Source organism: Saccostrea echinata, unplaced genomic scaffold (assembly GCF_033153115.1).
Source record: "Saccostrea echinata isolate AGI-Se365-2 ecotype Australia unplaced genomic scaffold, CSIRO_AGI_Sech_v1 ptg000030l, whole genome shotgun sequence".
NCBI lineage: Eukaryota > Metazoa > Mollusca > Bivalvia > Ostreida > Ostreidae > Saccostrea > Saccostrea echinata.
Window position 1 is genome coordinate 30,049,537 of NW_026889779.1, and position 17,425 is coordinate 30,066,961.

Genomic DNA, 17,425 nt, shown 5'->3' on the forward strand with positions numbered 1-17,425 from the left:
ATGGGGCCAGATTGGTGGTGGAAAAAAAAACACATTTCAAGATAAAATCAGTTTATGATATACTTTATCATTTAAATACTCATATGCATAATACTGGAAAAATAAAACATCAATATAAAATAAATGTACATGTAGACTGAAATAAACGAAATTAAAAAAAATGGCATGTACATAAATATTTTGAGATATTTTAAAATATGATGCACCTATGCTCTAAATATTCTGTAATTTTGATTAAAAAGAATTTTGAATACAATTTAACTTCATAATGACTTAAAAATGGTAGATCACAAATGTATGACATTTTGTAAAGAAACAAAACATAAATGGGGGATTTTTTTTTAGGTTAAAAAGAGATATAATTAAAGATATTTAACAATAGGATGCTGACAGCTGATTTAATAAGGTCAGCTTGTGACATCTATGGCCAACAACATTTAATTGCTATCTAGTACTTTCTTTAGATGCACCTCACTTGACAAATTAATAAGAATCTAACATAAAAGATAATCTAATCTAATCAAGTGTCCATATTCCAATATGTTGCACAGTAGAATTAGAACTTTGACTGGTTTTTATTTGAACATGAAGTAATTCCCAAAATAAATCCCAGGTCACAAAGTTCACCATACAATGTTACTTTCTACAATTTAATAATGACCTTTTCTATGCTACTGAACTAAAGAATATTTCAACTATTTTTCATCTTCTTAAAATAACAAAAAAGGCCTTCTAGGCATATGCAACTTTGACTTTTTTTAATATCTCCTCTTTCACCTCAACTTTAAAAAGTCGATGATAAGGTTTTAAATTAAGTAATGTTTCTAGGCTTAAAAGTTGAATAAACTCACATTTGATTCAGTAATAATGTTTGACTTCATAAAAATAAAATATTAAAAAATTCCATTACCCCCAAGATCTCTTCTTTGGTATTTTAAGTGATGTCACTAAAATATATCAAAATAAAGACTGAAGAGGTTTGCACCCTATAAATTTCAAAATTAATTTGCACCCTATGAATTTCAAAATTAAAAGAAAATCAAAATTGAACAAATTTTTCACCTTTATCCTCTTGCAAATTTCAGAAAATTCCTTCAGGGATTCAATTCTCTTAATAATTTCATATTCTGCTGTCATTTCCATGATAATAAAGTAAATTAATCTATTTTTGAGAAGTCTTAAACAAGGAGATTTTATATATATTGCTATATCCATTTACAACTTGAATACCATATGTTGAAGTCCCCACCACTTTTTCTTTATGTATTTTAACCTCAATATCATAATTTCTTTAAAATCTTTTTTTTTTTTTTTTTGCCCATCAAGTTAAAGAGGTTAGAGGTTAGACTATATGCGATTTTGATATTTTACAAATGTAAAACTTAATTAACAGATTGTAACCCCCAATTTTGTGGCTTTATTTTTTAATTATACAGTCCACAGGGACCTTGTTTCAAAAATATGATCATAACTTAATCCTTTTCTATAGATATTTAAAATGCTTTTCCTATTTATCATTAAGAAAAACATTGAATGTCCACTATTCTGGCTCAATTCTGACCAAGGAATAACTTTCAAGAGAATTCTGAATGTATACACTCATAAAAAGCTAGTAAATTATGTCTTTTCTGACCCAGTGATTCCTGAAAAATGATTCCCTTGGAAGGGTCTAAGTTTAAGAATTTTAATGAATTTAATATATACACCATTTTACTAAAGTATGCTTTATACATAGTAAAATGAGCCAAGTGGCAATAGAAAGACAGATGCCATATAGATAAACATATGCCTCCTACTCAGGTAAGCTAAAAATCAAGACAATAAAGACCAAGGACATCCATATTGGTCTTTCAAATCTGTTACTATATTCTTGTGATTAATGTACTTACATAAGAATTATCAAGCATAAAAACCATGCTGGGAGTGCATGTAACCAATTATTGAGTATTTTAGATGACATATTTGAATACATGTAAATAATGATGTCATAAATATGTGTAATTTTAACATATTTTTCCTTTGTAGGACAAAACAAGCATTTGATGTATCTTTGTGATGATCTGCTTTGCTACTATGTACATGGAACCCATGGGTCACAACACTCACCTGGGTAATTTTGGCCCTACTGTTTTAAGTCCACCATAATCCTAAGAATTTTTTTGACCTTATAATTTTGATTTGATCCTACCCCTGGGGCCAAGATTTGAAAAAAAAAACTTGAATCTGCATTACCCAAGATTGCTTGTATATAAATGTCATTTATTAAGGTCTGCTTTTCTTGAGAAGTTTTAAAAAGATTTTTCATTCATTTTTCTATGCAAAACTTTGATTTTTTATTGTGGCTCCAGCGGGGGCAATGATTTGAACAAATCTGAACATGTGCTACCTGAGAATAGTTGTATAATATGATCACTAATCAGGGTCACACCATTCTTTAGATTTTTAAATACATTTCCTTATATTCCCATGTCATGTTAAACATTGATCCCTTACTATGGCCCAATATAGCAGGGGCCATGATTTGAACAAACTTGAATCTGCACGACCATAGGATACTTGCATATCAATATCATTAATCATGGCTCTCCTGTTCCTGGGAATAAGATTTTTTCCAATATATTTCAATGCAAAATTGGTATTTCCTTTTGTATCCCTAGTAAGCCAGAGTTCATGAATCTGCACTATCTGAGGATGCTTCCATATCAATATCAATATCACTAACCATGGCCCTGTTGTTCTTCAGATGATGATTTTAATTTTTTTTTCTTTATATATCAATACATGTATAACTTTGATCCCTTACTGTTGCACTCATATCTCCAGACCAGTGCCCATGATTTGAAGAAAAACTTGAATCTGCACTACCTGATGATGCTTGCATATTAATATAATCATAGTCCAACTGTTCTCAAGAGAAAACAAGACGTATTTGTGAAACACTGATGCCCCCGTATGGCAACTTATAGCAAAGGTTAAACTTTCTCAAATGCAAATCAAATATGTTGCTACCCAAAGTAGTCTCGTCTTGAGAAATATACCTGTGAAATATGAAAGGCCTAGCAGCAACCATTGAATAGATATGGAAAAGGTTAAAGTTTTTCAAAAGTAAGTCAATCATGTAGGTCAAGGTCAAATGGTCAAAATTAATGGTGCCCAAGGAGAGGCCTTCTCACAAGAAAGACACGTGAAATATAAAAGCCGTAGTACAAATCGTTCAAAAGTTATGGCCAAGGTAAATGTTTTTCAAAAATAGGTCAAACTCCAAGGTCAAGGTCAAAGTTGTTGGTATCCAAAGGAAGGTCTTGTCACAAGGATTACATATGTGAAGTATGAAAGCTGTAGCACCAACCATTCAAAAAATATGGCCAATGTTAAAGTTTTTCAAAAGTAGGTCAAACTCCAAGGTCAAGGTCAAAGGGTCAAAGTTGTTGGTATCCAAATGAAGGTCTTGTTACAAAAATTTCATATGTGAAGTATGAAAGCCCTAGCACCAACCATTCAAAAGTTATGGCCAAGGTTTACGTTTTCCAAAAGTAGGTCAAACTCCAAGGTCAAGATCAAAGGGTCAACGTTGTTGGTATCCAAAGGAAGGCCTTGTCACAAGGATTGCATATGTGAAGTATGAAAGCTCTAGCACTAACTGTTCAAAAGTTATGGCCAATGTTAAAGTTTGGTAAACTTTTGCAAAAGTGGGTCAAACTCCAAGGTCAAAAGGTCAAATATGGTGGTACCCAAAGAAAGGTCTTGTCACAAGGAATACGTATGTGAAATATGAAAGCCATAGCTCAAACCAATCAAAAGTTATGGTCAATGTTAAAGTTTTTGCGGACAAACAGACAGAAAGAAGGACAGGGCAAAAACTATATACCCCCGAATCTTCGATATGGGGGCATAAAAATCCTAATATTACTTTGTTAAACTTTGATCCCCTATTGTGTGTAGTCCCACCCTTCCCCTGGGGGCCATGAAATGAACAAACCTGTATAAAGAAGCATTCACTTAAGCTTTGTTTCAATGGTTCTGAAGATTTTTTTTTATGATGCCACAAATTTTTCATCATTTCTTAATTATCTCTCCCTTTAAAGGAGGGTATCCCTTCATATGAACAAATTTAAATCCCCTTCATCCAAGGATGCTTTGTGGCAAGGTTTACTAGAAATTTAATAGAGACTGATGGACTGGATCTTCTGTCTTGATCAGAAAACCTTAAGCCTTTGGTTCAAGTGAGCTAAAAATTTACCCAAATTTGATGAAAATTAAATAAGAAGATAAATATTTTGATGGGACAGTAGATAATCAACTGAAATAATTATGTAAATGCATTGTTATCCTATAAACCTATAAAACCAGTACTGTGGAATCATTGTTCCTGGGAGACTAATGTTTGTGAATTTCACGGGTCACCCTTACCTGTAAATTTACATTCCATGAATGATTATTTTTTTACTGTATTGATTCATTGAATCTTCTGTATAAAAAGTTACCCATAAAAGCATGTCCCAACAAATCAATAAAATGTTGCTTGTCCATAAGCATTGACCCTCACGAATTAAAAAATCTACTGTAACAGTACTTGTGTGCATTTAGTAGTTTAGAGTTATAAAAATATTACATACATATTTATGAATAGCTATTTTTTTTTAGGAGTAGGCATTTTAGAAAAATGTAGTCAATAACTGTGCACATACATATAACTTGTTCTTTTAAAGCCAATACTCAAGTACAGTAATGAAACGAAAACGAAATAACCAGACATAGAAATAGATTCTCGTATCAACAGAAAGAAAAACTGTCACAGTTACTACCTATTTATTGAATTTAGAGTTTTAACTATGAGTATTCCTGATATATGTATTTACCAACAGAGACTCTTTTTTTTAAAAGTTATTTTCCAACATACTTTGACCATATTTTTAAGCTATATTGCATCACAATAATTTGAAAACTTACAGGTCATATCACCTAGAGCACTGATCAATTGAAAACAGTTTCATTTAATTAATAATGCTAGTAAAATTGCACCTACAGATTACTTGCATGATTTATTTATTCTACTGGATCACATTCCTTCAGGATTTTTATTCATAAAACATACATAGTAGCCTTAATTAATACATTCTATAACGAACATTTACAAATATGGCAATATTCATGAAATGTAAACAAAACAATGTATATATTGCACCAATTCATATTTCAAATTGTTATAAGCATGGGTTCTTTGGTCCTTACTAAAAAAAAAGAAAAGCAAACAAAATACATACATTCAATACATTTGTCTTTCTATATTCCTACAATTATAATCTACAGCAAGGTTCAGTTAACATTGCAACAAATTAAATCACAATATGGGTTTAATGGTACTAACCATGGCAGATTCCTTAGCAAAGAAACCTTGATTAAAAAATATGTTGAATTTGCATAATTTTCAAGTGATGCCAAGAATTATGCAGGGCATAAATGTGGACCAATACAAAGCATATAAGCAAATTATCACAAAAAAATTTGATTCATATAGCTACAATGTAACTATCAACACTTCACTTCAACATTTCAGTCACACTTCAAATACACTTAATCATGCATGCTAAATAATCGTAAAATAGAAATCTATTGGCACAGGTTTTACATTCAGTAAAAGCAGGTGGATGTAGTATTGAGGTGATGCTTGATGAAATGCTGAAAGGTAATGGTTGATGCTATGGAATTCTGGGTAGTCTCCCTCGTGGATCAGATCTGGATCTTGACAATGTTTTGTTTATAGAGCACCCATGTGACATTTCTGAGGTACCATCACCTCTTACTGTAATAATGTACGTTCCATGGAATGTCACCTCTCCTGGCTGAAGAAGAAGCTAAAAATATAACAGATATGTCCAATGACTATAAGCAAGAATTTCAATGACTTGCATTTAATATTCATATATTTATACAAAATACTGTGACAGTAAAAGTTATAAAGGCAAAAATTACTCTTACAAACCTGAAAAATAATGCTGTACTTCTTAAAATCAAAGAAAGCTATTCATCAGATTACATGTATATATGTATATCGCTATAACTAGATATCAATGAAAAACTGCATTTCCTTATGGACATGCTAAAGTAAATCAATCAAGATCAGAATACTAGATCTCACAGTTTGCTTGCATACATCTTAATTTTGACCTGATGACCTTGAGATCTGAGCAAGTAGCCTCAGTCATAGTCTTTTTTTTTTTTTTTTTTTTACATGGGTGTTAAGTCTGTATGTTGGAACATGCTCTTGTTTTTTTTTTGTTTTTTTGTTTTTGTTTTTTTTTTGTGAAGCAATGAAAGCGTGTTCATATAAAAATAAATAGCTTTGTCCTTGACATGTATATTACCATATATTATCAAAATCAATCAGTATCTTCCTCTAATCACTCGAAACCTGTGTATAAAACTCGGTTTTAAAGGCCAAGGTCAAAATATTGATGCAGTTAAATAACTCTCATCAATATGTATCAGCATATCTGATTTGATTAAATTAATAAAATATCTTGAATAGTTTCTTTGAAACTGAGCTTAACACTTATTTTACGAAAAGTAAGTCAAGGTCAAAGGAAAAGTAAAAGTCAATAATGGTGATGCAGTTGAATAGCCTCATCAATATGTATCGGCATATAAAGTTTGATTACATTATATTGAATAGTTTCTTTGAAACTGACCAAAACACTAATATAAGAAAAGTGAGGTCAAGATCAAAGGGAAGGTCAAGGTCAAAAAAGGTTTATGCAGTTGAACAGCTCTCATCAATATGTTTGAGCAAATAAGATTTGATAAAAATCTCTTAAGAGATAATCATTAATTTAAGTAAGGTCAATGACAAAGGAAAGTTCAAGGTCAAAAAATGTTGCTGCATGTGAATAGCTGTCATCAATATGTATTAGCAAATAAAGTCAAATTAAACTATCTTGAATAATTTCTTAGAAACTTAGCTAAACACAAATTTAAGAAAAGTGAATTCATGGTCAAAGGAGATTCAAAGTCAAAAAATGATGATGAAGGTGAATAGTTTTCATCAGTATGTATCAGAATATAAGGTTTAAAAAAATATCTTGAATAATTCCTTTGAAACTGACCTAAATATTAATTTAAGAAAATTGAGGTCAATGTCAAAGGGAAGATCAAGGTCAAAAAATGTTGATGCAGTTGAATATCTCTCAGCAATATGTATCCGCATATGAAGTTGATAAAAATATCTTGAATAGTTTCTTTGCAACTGGGCTAAATGCAAAGTGCGATGGAAGGACAGAAGGACGATGGAAGATGGACATGACAAACTCTATATGCCCTAGCCATATTCAGGCAGGACATAAAAATATTGAAAATGTTTCTTTGTGGGACAACCTTCGTATTTAACTGGAGAATGGACATGCACCTTGACTCTGGAAATAATATATTTTTAAAATTAAGAAAAGGAACATTGTATGAGCAAAAGTGAAAAAGTGGGCCAAGGAAAATTAAAAAAAAATATTTTATTTCTTAGTACTGGCAAATTCATATTAAACAGAAATTGCATGCAAATAATCACAGGTACTAAATTACAAAATGAAATGCATATGCTATAGACATTTTCTTGAATAAAAATGTTAAATTTAATGTGAATATTTTCTTTTCTAAATTCTAATGATTAAAACATTAGAACCAAGCTTACGCCATTTTTCTCACCTAAATAATTTGCTCCCCCCCCCCTTTTATACAAAAAAAATATAATAATAAAAAAATAATCATGCATGAATTAATACATTAATTTACACTGCGACATGCTTTAAAACAGATGTTCTAATAATAATAGCTACAGCAGCATAACAGATGAAAACATCAGAATTTGTCAATTTACATGAACTCTTCTTGCACAAATTTGTATTTTGTCAATTTGAAACTGATATATATTTTTTTTAATATAGAACATAAATTGATGAGACCTGGCAAACTCTGATCAGAAAAAAGAGAGAAAAAAAACTCATCTGAGTTTGTAAGCAAATTAAACATTCATTGTTAAGTAAAGCTTCAACCATGATAATTAACTTAAAGGAAAGAAAAACAGCTACATTCTCAGATAAAAATTAATAGAAGCAACCAAATATAAATTAAATGAAGCATTTTACAATATAGTTTAATTAACATAAGTGTTAACAAGCCACATACTGTGACCTACCCATCTCCTCTCTAATCATCATCAAGTTCTAGGTCAGATATGTGAGTGACTGAACAAAGAAATATCACAACTATAGATCAACTTCTTATACAATAGGAAGTTATAAATCTTGTAAATAACTTAAATTGTACCACATAAACTATTTTTATATCAATTGCAATGGACTATTATGTCAGAAGGAATTTAAACCCAAGTTCAACCGGATGACCTAATATGAATTCTCACCTGTGATATACTGACACCTTGACCCTGTAAATCCGTTTCGACACACACATGCACCTGACACTGGGTCACAGAAGCCCTGATTATCACAGTTACAGAAAAATTCACAGTTTGGACCATACTTCCCCTGTTTACACACTGAAACAGATAAAACTTTGTCTCAATTTTCTGAATGCATCAATATGAAAATTGAAAGCTTGACCTTGCATCTCTATCAAATAATGTTTCATTTGGCTACTACGAAGAGCATTACTAGTTAAATTTTTGATTTTATTCATTTTTCAGGTGTATGTCAGATACTCAATGAATAACAAATCTCTGTTTGGTCCTTATTTCAAATTATTTCATCCTCATTAAATTATCCAAACTCCAATTTAGGTGATGTAATAATTCAGCATACAGTGCACAGAAATTGTGTTCAAATGTTGTAAAATACTCTTTGTTTTGAATTTCTCTATCATGATAAGAGAGAAAGAAACACAGACTTACTATTTGTGCAGTTAGCCCCCTTTAATCCTGCAGGACAGAAGCATTCCCCTGTCACATGATCACAGTGGGCAGCACCACACTGACACTCCTCCTTACAGAGAAATCCATAATAACCTCTTGAGCACACTGAAAATGTATGGAGGGCATTATATTAGTCATCAAATACTCATCACAGCATGTTCATTAAACTGAGACTGATTGTACACACAAATTACATGTTTATTCTTCAGTGGGTGTACTTAATATTTTGGTAGTGATCTCCCTTAACTGTAACCTGGTTAACACTACTGTGTTAACAGTCTAATAAATAACTTTGTTAAAATTTACTCTTCCCAGGGACTAGCTATGCTACTGAGCTCACATACTGTATTGCCACTAATTTAACTTGTAGCCAAGTTTACATTTACACTGCCCAAGAACAGGGTTACACTGTTTACTGTGTTAGCAGTTATCTCCCTTCTATCCTGATTTATATTTAAACATAGAATGGAAAAGTGTTTTCTTACTGCGTTGGTAGTTATCTCCCTTGTAGCCTGAAGTTTACTTTTACACTGCCCGTAGACAAAGTTACATTGTTGACCATGTCAGAAGTTATCTCCATTGTTCCTTTTTCATATTTACAATGCTAATAGACCATATAAGTGTTTACTTACTGTATTGGCGGTCATTGCCCTTGTAGCCTAAACAAAACATTTACAGTGTCCAATGACAGGGTTACACTTGTAACCTGGTTAACATTTACACTGCACATAGAATGTGTTAATGTTCATATACTGGGTTGGTGACAGTTTTCTCCCTTGCATTCTGATTTAATACATATCACTACCCATAGACTGGGTTACAATGTTTACGTATTGTGTTGGTAGTCATCTTGCTCGTTACTTGGTTTACATTTACACTGCCCATGGATATGGTTACATTGTTGACTTGTGTCAGAAATTATCTCCCTTGTTTCCTTTTTTTACTTTTACACTGTTAATTGACTAGATTGGTGTTTACTTACTGTGTTGGCTGTTATCTCCCTTGTAGCCTGAAGTTAACATTTATACTACCTATGGACAGGGTTACGGCAGATTAATTTGCCCTTATACCAAATTAATCTCATTTAATTGACGGAAGCACATTACAATGTCGTTAAAACTAATAGTGGAACGAATTGGTTATAATCCAAAAGGCAAAAGACTCGTATTGGTACGAGTTGATTAATTGATGGCACTTCCTTTTCCCGCCATCCAGCAACAGGGTGAGGCAGGTGATCCACATCAAAATTATTATCGCAATCATCCGACGGAAGTCAAACCCATTTTACACGCTACCTGGACTCAACTATGCCGCCAGTTAGACAGACGATCACCTCACGCTCCAGAAAGGAGCGCGATCGTAATTTTGTTTCGCCGGGCAGAGGGCGAGGAAGGAGATCCAAGCGGTCCACACACGAGGCGGGACATCCCACCTACACAAGACCACGACTTGGGGGAAACCGGACCAGTACTGCAACATCAACGTCCCCAGCCACAGTAACGGTGGCGGAATCAACCCACGAGGCTTACGAATACGAACCCACAGGACGTCGGGAGGGCCAAGACGAGGAGACGTTGAGCAACATCTCGGGTTTGTCCACTCGTGCAATTCATGTGGCGGATCACACCCCTCAATCAAATGCAGGAATAGAAATACACGATTCTAACGAGGATATCAACAGTTTAGGAAAAACTCCAATTGATGTCTACAATTTGTCTACTTATCTACAAGGTTACAGTGCTAAATCTTTTCTCATAAACGGTTTCCTACATGGTTTTCAACTCCAGTACAATGGCCCAAGAATTTACAGGGAATCAAAAAATTTAAAAAGTGCTATAGTAAACCCCAGTATAGTGGAACACAAAATACATAAAGAACTCCTGCTCCAGAGGGTAGGGGGACCATTTGAATACCCACCATTCCCATCCCTTCAAATTTCACCATTAGGACTTGTCCCCAAAAAAGATGGAGATTTTAGACTCATCCATCACCTGTCCTTCCCAGAACATCAATCGATCAATTCCTTTATAGATCCAGCTGCATGTTCAGTACACTACGCATCAGTGGACGACGCAACAGCCATCATCTCGACACTGGGGGCAGGTACTTTATTGGCTAAATCCGACATAAAATCTGCATTCCGGCTCATTCCTGTGGCCAAAAATGATTTTGATCTATTGGGGTTTAAATTCCAGGGTAAATATTTTTTTTGACAAAATGATGCCATTCGGTGCATCCATTAGCTGCGCAATCTGGGAGAAGTTCGCAACTGCATTACATTGGATCATTCAATCTAGCTCACGTAACCCCCATATTCTACACTATTTAGATGATTTTCTCTTCGCGGGACCACCAAATTCTAATCAGTGCCAATCTACCCTCGACCTTTTCAAAAATATCTGTAGCCATATCGGAATACCAATAGCTCTTGACAAAACCACCGAGCCTAGCACAACAATAATTTTTCTAGGAATTGAATTTGACACAATCCACATGGTAATGCTACTTCCGCAAGACAAGTTAGTTTCTCTCCGACAAAGCATTCAAACAGTCATGATAAGTAAAAAGGTCTCCTTAAAGGCCTTACAATCACTGATTGGCTTCCTCAATTTTGCCTGCAAAACAGTAGCACCTGGCAGAGCCTTTTGCAGGCGACTAGTTGATGCCACTATTGGCATCAAAAAATCATATCACATGATAAGAGTTAATCAAGGTATGAAAGCAGACCTTGCAGTATGGCAGCAATTTTTGAAACACTTTAATGGGGTCACAGTCATATGCTCCGGTATTTGGTCATCAGATAACAGTCTACAGCTATTCACAGATAGTGCAGGGGGGTTTAATGGGGGGTTTGGAATCTTTTTTGCTGGCCGCTGGGCTCACTCAAAATGGCCTACCCACTGGGTGTTTTCTGACGTTATTCGTGACATGACATTCTTAGAACTATTTCCAGTATATGTTTCACTCCTGTTATGGCACCCATGGTTATCAAACAAACGCATACTTTTCCACATTGACAACATGGCAGTTGTACAAGTCATTAACACATTGACATCTAAGTCAACAAGGGTAATGAACACTGTCAGAAAACTTGTTCTCCTCACTTTGCAACATAACATTACAATTAAAGCCCAACACATCCCAACAAAACTGAACAAAATAGCTGACAGTATTTCTCGTTCACAGTGGGGAAAGTTTCGCAACCTGGCTCCAGAGGCAGAGATGTGGCCCACACAGCTCCCCTAGCAGATATGGGAAATCTAATTGCTGAGTCCAAACGCCTTATTCATAGCTCCTTGTCACAAAACACATACAAAGCTTACCGGGCTGCACTGAATAAATTCCAATCATTTTTAAACATTTATGGCTTACAGCAAACCTGGCCCCTGCACAGCAACATATTACTATATTTTATAGCCTACCTATCCATCCAAAAAATGTCAGCCAATTCAGTGTCCCTTTACATTAGTGCATTGTCATACTTCCACAAAATAAACCATCTTCCTGACCCTACCAAGTCCTTCCAAATTAACAAAGCACTTCAAGGCTTAAAGCGCAACAACAGAGTTGTTCCAGACAGCCGCCTCCCAATAACCCTACCAATTTTGGAAAAGCTTGTTATATCACTACAGTCAGTGTGTTGCTCCACTTACGAGGTCAAACTGTTCACATGTGCTTTTTCATTAGCATACTTTGCATTACTTCGCGTAGGGGAATTCACTTTAGTCAACTCAAACACACCGAATTCATCCCATTGCATACAACTCAAACACATTCAAGCACATCCACACAAGCCCTATTTAAGGTTAACCATACCACACTCCAAAACTGACCAGGTGGGTAAGAATACCACCTTTATTATCCATAGCCAGCCACTTGCTACCCTGTGCCCAGTTAAAGCTACCTTGGATTTTATCGAGTGTAGGCCCCATACCCCTGTTAACCACAGTTTTCTAATTCATCTTAATACAAAACCATTGACGAGATACCAAATCAACGCAGTCCTTCAAAAGGCTATTGAAAACATAATACCAACACCAGGCCATTTTGGCACACACAGCTTTCGAATTGGGAGGGCAACAGACCTTGCATTACAGGGCACATCCGATTCTGAAATTCAGAAGTTTGGTAGATGGAAATCAGTAGCTTTTCTTAAATACATAAGGATCATGTAACTTGGTTCACAACAACATTCCCATGCCTACTAGGACTACAGACATCTACCCATCAATGCCGGGGGGGGGGGGGGGGGGGGGGGGGGGGGGGGGGGGATATTTGGACATGTGTATAGTCAATTTAAAATCCAAAACTAACCAACCCAAAGCATTGCAGGTCTAAAAGTATGGATCATTGGATCATCCATTCCTTTTTGGGCAGGGGAAGCAGCCAAACACTGCCCAGGGGGACAAAGCCTGAACCTCCCTGCCACACTGCTATGGAGATCACGCAGGGGGATGCACTGGCAGGAATTAGACCCACAAATCCTACAGCTCATCAAGCATGAAGTACCCCCAAATTACTTAGTAATTCATCTAGGATCCAACGATTTGGTAACTCCAGACTTAACTAGCAAAAAATTCATACAAGAGATTCAATGCAGCTTCCTGCGATATAATGCTCTTCTCCCAAATACTAAACTGGTGTGGTCACACATTCTACCACGCCGTTATTGGCATGGAGCTCCATTGAACAGTGGAAAAAAGATAGACAAGAAACGTAAAAGAATTAACAAAAATATCTCAAAATTTGTCGCAGAAATGGGTGGGGGTGTAATTTCACATGCAAACATATCTGTTGCTAATCCGGAATTGTTTAGATTTGATGGTACACACCTCTCTGAGCTTGGCAACAGAACTTTCTTAAATAACATAAAAAGTGGATTGTGGTCCCTCATTCAAGGGAAGGGAAAAGTATCCCTTAATGTAAAGTAATGGAGGAACATCATATCGATGTCTGTGGCGGGTCCGGAGGGATGAGTGGGAGGGTTGCGAACACATCTGGCTCGTTGTTTCCCTGCCCAGCCATCAGACAAGTTGGTGGGCACATTGTTGGGTAGACAGGTTGTCTACAAAGTATCCAACCTATGGCAATGTGTAATAAAAGTCAAGTAAAAAGTTTTCGATTGGGGTCGTAGCCAAGTCTGCAGGCCTGGGGCCCCCTCCACCTCTTGTAACAGGAGGGGAGGCTTAGTGCTGGAGTACTTGGGTGTAAAAGTACTGCTGACCAGAAGCAATCTCCGGAAGCAGGGTATACAGATGTGCTCGCAAATCTCTCGGTCCCTAATGTCTAGTACCTAAATTTGGGATCTCGGGCATCTGTGACCAACACAGGGCCACTGGTTTTGCCCGGTACTTATTAGTCGGTATGCCAGCTATCCCTCCTGGACCCTATTTTTTGATTGTACATTTATGCAATGCGGCCATTTAATGCCAATTCCCTTATGTCCATCACAGTTATGAGTAATGCAAGATTGTATATGTTTTTGTTCAAGTCTTTAATAAATGTAATGAAAATTATGCAGCTGTTGTCTATTGTAAAGCTGGCAACAAGGAAAGGTCATGATGACCGTATGTGTGAAAAGAATCAAGTAACAAGGCATGTCAGGTCCTGCGGGGCAGTGATTACCTGACTGTTCAATTAAATCTCTGTTTATCTCCCTTGTAACCTGGTTTACATCTACACTGCAAATTGACTGGGTTAGTGTTTATAGTGTTTACGTACTGGGTTGGCAGCAGTTATCTCCCTTGCATTCAGATTTACATTTACACTGCCCATAGACTGGATTACAATCTTTATACACTGTGTTGGCAGTTATCTTGCCCAGTTACATTTACACTTCCCATGGACATGGTTACATTGTAAACCTTGCTGGTAGTTATCTCCCTTATCTCCTCTCTCTCTTTACTGACTGTGTTGGTAATTACCTGGTTTACATTTACATTACCAAGAGACAAGGTTACGTTGTTAACTTACTCTGTTGGCAGTTCTACATTTTGTATCCACCTTTACATTTACACCGCCCATGGACTTGATTTATGGTGTTTATTTACTGTGTTGTCAATTAACTCCGTTATAACTTTGTTTACATTTATATTGCCCATGTACTTGGTTACAGTGTTTCCTTATTGTGTTGGCAGCTTTCTTCCTTGTAATCAGGTTTACGTTTACTCTACCCAGGGACTGGGTTACAGTGTTTACTTACTGTGTTGGCAGTTATCTCCCTTGTAACCTGCTTTACATTTACACTGTCCATGGGCTAGGTTACAGTGTTTACTTACTGTGTTGGCAGTTATCTCCCTTGTAACCTGGTTTACATTTACACTGCCCGTGGACAGGGTTACATTTAGCACCATTTTTACAGCTGCACGTCTCTCTACAGTATAGACCATATGTTCCTTCTGGACAGTCTGAAAAGTCCAATATTTATCACTTAATATCCTCTTGTATATATTTAGTAAAGAAAATTAACTATTTATCTATACCTTACTGGACCTTTACATCTCCAGCTCAGAAATAATGAAAAACCAGTTCTAGCTTACTGAATTCGCAGCTTTGACCATAGAACCCAGGGAGGCAGCTACAACATCCACTAACAGGATCACAGGAACCATTATTCTGACACACACAGGAGTGGACACAGGCTGGACCAAACCTTCCAGGTGGACAAAGCTGATCACACGTGTCCCCCATCCACCCTAAGTCACAGCGACACTGACCAGTCACATGATCACAGCGTCCATTAACAGTACAGCTACATACACCACTGCAATTCCTGCCAAATCTATTATCCTCACACTCTGAAAAAAAAATCACAATCACTGGCATAATCAAACTTTATAGAATCAAGACTGGTTCGATTCAAAAAGACCAGAAATATTTCCTCTCAATTTAACATAGTGTACAATTTTATGACAATCCATGACTTACTAAACTGACATCTGTCCCCATAGTAACCAGGCAGACATATACATTGTCCACTCTCTGGATCACAAGTCGCCTCGTTCCTACATTTACAGACATGTTTACAGCCCTGACCTGTGTACCCTCGGGGACACGACTGGGCACAGGAGGGTCCAATATACCCCACGGGACACAAACAAGCACCTGTTCTGGAGTCACAGGTGGCTCCATTTTCACAATTACACTTGTTCTCACAATTTGCACCAAATCTTCTTTTTCCACAGCCTAAAATTCATATTTTAAGCCAATATATAAAAAAATTCTATTTCAGGTTTAATTTTGATAGATTTTTTTTTCAAACAATAATTTTTGTTTGTGCCTGCTGTTTAGCATTAAAAGTACATGCACTTGGTACAAAACACTAACTATATCTTATAATTACTTGACATATGTATCTTAGTACTTCATTAAAGTGAATGACTTGCATGCCGACTTTTTTTATTTTCTGCAGATGAATAAATAAAGGGTAGATATTACACTAAAGCAAATTGTTCATGCATATTCCATCAATATGACTAGCTAGCTCTTGACTTTTTCATTAAATCAGAGCATGTACATGACTGTGCCCAAACTTTATTAATAAAGTTTGGGTATATTCTTGTTCTTCCCATATCTCTAAGTTTTTCTTGTCACTGCATTTCCTCCTACTTTTTCAGAGGCTGCCAGACAATTCTATTAGTAATTGGCCTGATTTTGTAGCTGTGCAATAAGGTTTTGAAATTCCAATTTTGGCCCCAGGTGCTGAGAGATGCAGTTCAAATATTAAGCTTCAAAGGTAGGTTAAATCTGTCAATAAAATATCATAGTGCAATCTATGCAGTCACTACTCTGGAACTACCTACAGAGAAAATATGCTGTCCTAACAGAATATGTTGTCACAGCACAGCAAACTTGAGCTGACTTGAAGGGAAGAATTTTATATCTTTCACATACTTTTTCAAAATGCATGTAAAATGTTTCTATGTTCTTGTTAAAGCTTGAAGACAAATTGAATGTTCTTGACGAAGTCTGTGTAAAATTTTGAACTATCCCAGACTCAAGGGGTCTTGATTTGATCAAACATGAATTTACACTAAATAAGAGGGACTTCAATTTAAGCTTTGTTCTAGATGGACCAGTGGATCTTAAGAAGCAAGATATTTGAATAATACAACTCCGTTATCCTGCTTCCTTATGACCCTTGACCCCTACAAAAATAGGGATGACATTTATTTGAATTAACTCGAATTTTTACTAAGCCTGGATGCTTTGTGCCAAGATTGGTTGAAATTGCTTCATCAGTTTTGGACAAAAAATAGTTGGTTGAAGGACAGACAGATGGATGATGCAAACTTTGATCAAAAAAGCTTAACTGAGCCTTTGAATCAGTTGAGCTAAAAATTAACTGATAGGGAAAATAGTCAAATGATATACAAAGGGTTCTTAAAAAAGTTCGTGGACTGGCATTATATAATTAAAACTGTTTAAAGAACATCAGTGAATTTTTTAACATTATTTTATGAAAAATTGGCAAATTATCAATGCATCAGGCTGAAATTTTAAACACTTGTT

The 17,425-nt window shown here is 35.6% G+C and overlaps 1 protein-coding gene across 5 annotated transcripts in view; it reads right to left on the minus strand.

Moving 5' to 3' along the window:
- Positions 1-47: 47 nt before the first annotated feature.
- The window catches only part of LOC133197676 (multiple epidermal growth factor-like domains protein 6), a 70,509-nt gene continuing 53,131 nt past the window's right edge, over positions 48-17,425 (minus strand). For 4 of the 5 annotated variants that reach the window (XM_061333811.1, XM_061333810.1, XM_061333809.1 and 1 more), the window contains 6 exons: positions 15,842-16,099; positions 15,454-15,711; positions 15,193-15,321; positions 8,894-9,019; positions 8,408-8,542; positions 48-5,855 (listed from right to left, as the gene is read on the minus strand). In XM_061333811.1, the coding sequence (XP_061189795.1) occupies positions 5,794-5,855; positions 8,408-8,542; positions 8,894-9,019; positions 15,193-15,321; positions 15,454-15,711; positions 15,842-16,099 (968 nt within the window). In that variant the 3' untranslated portion in view covers positions 48-5,793. Of the gene's footprint in view, positions 5,856-8,182; positions 8,232-8,407; positions 8,543-8,893; positions 9,020-15,192; positions 15,322-15,453; positions 15,712-15,841; positions 16,100-17,425 lie in introns of all 5 variants that reach the window. The other variant, XM_061333808.1, reaches the window with a different exon arrangement.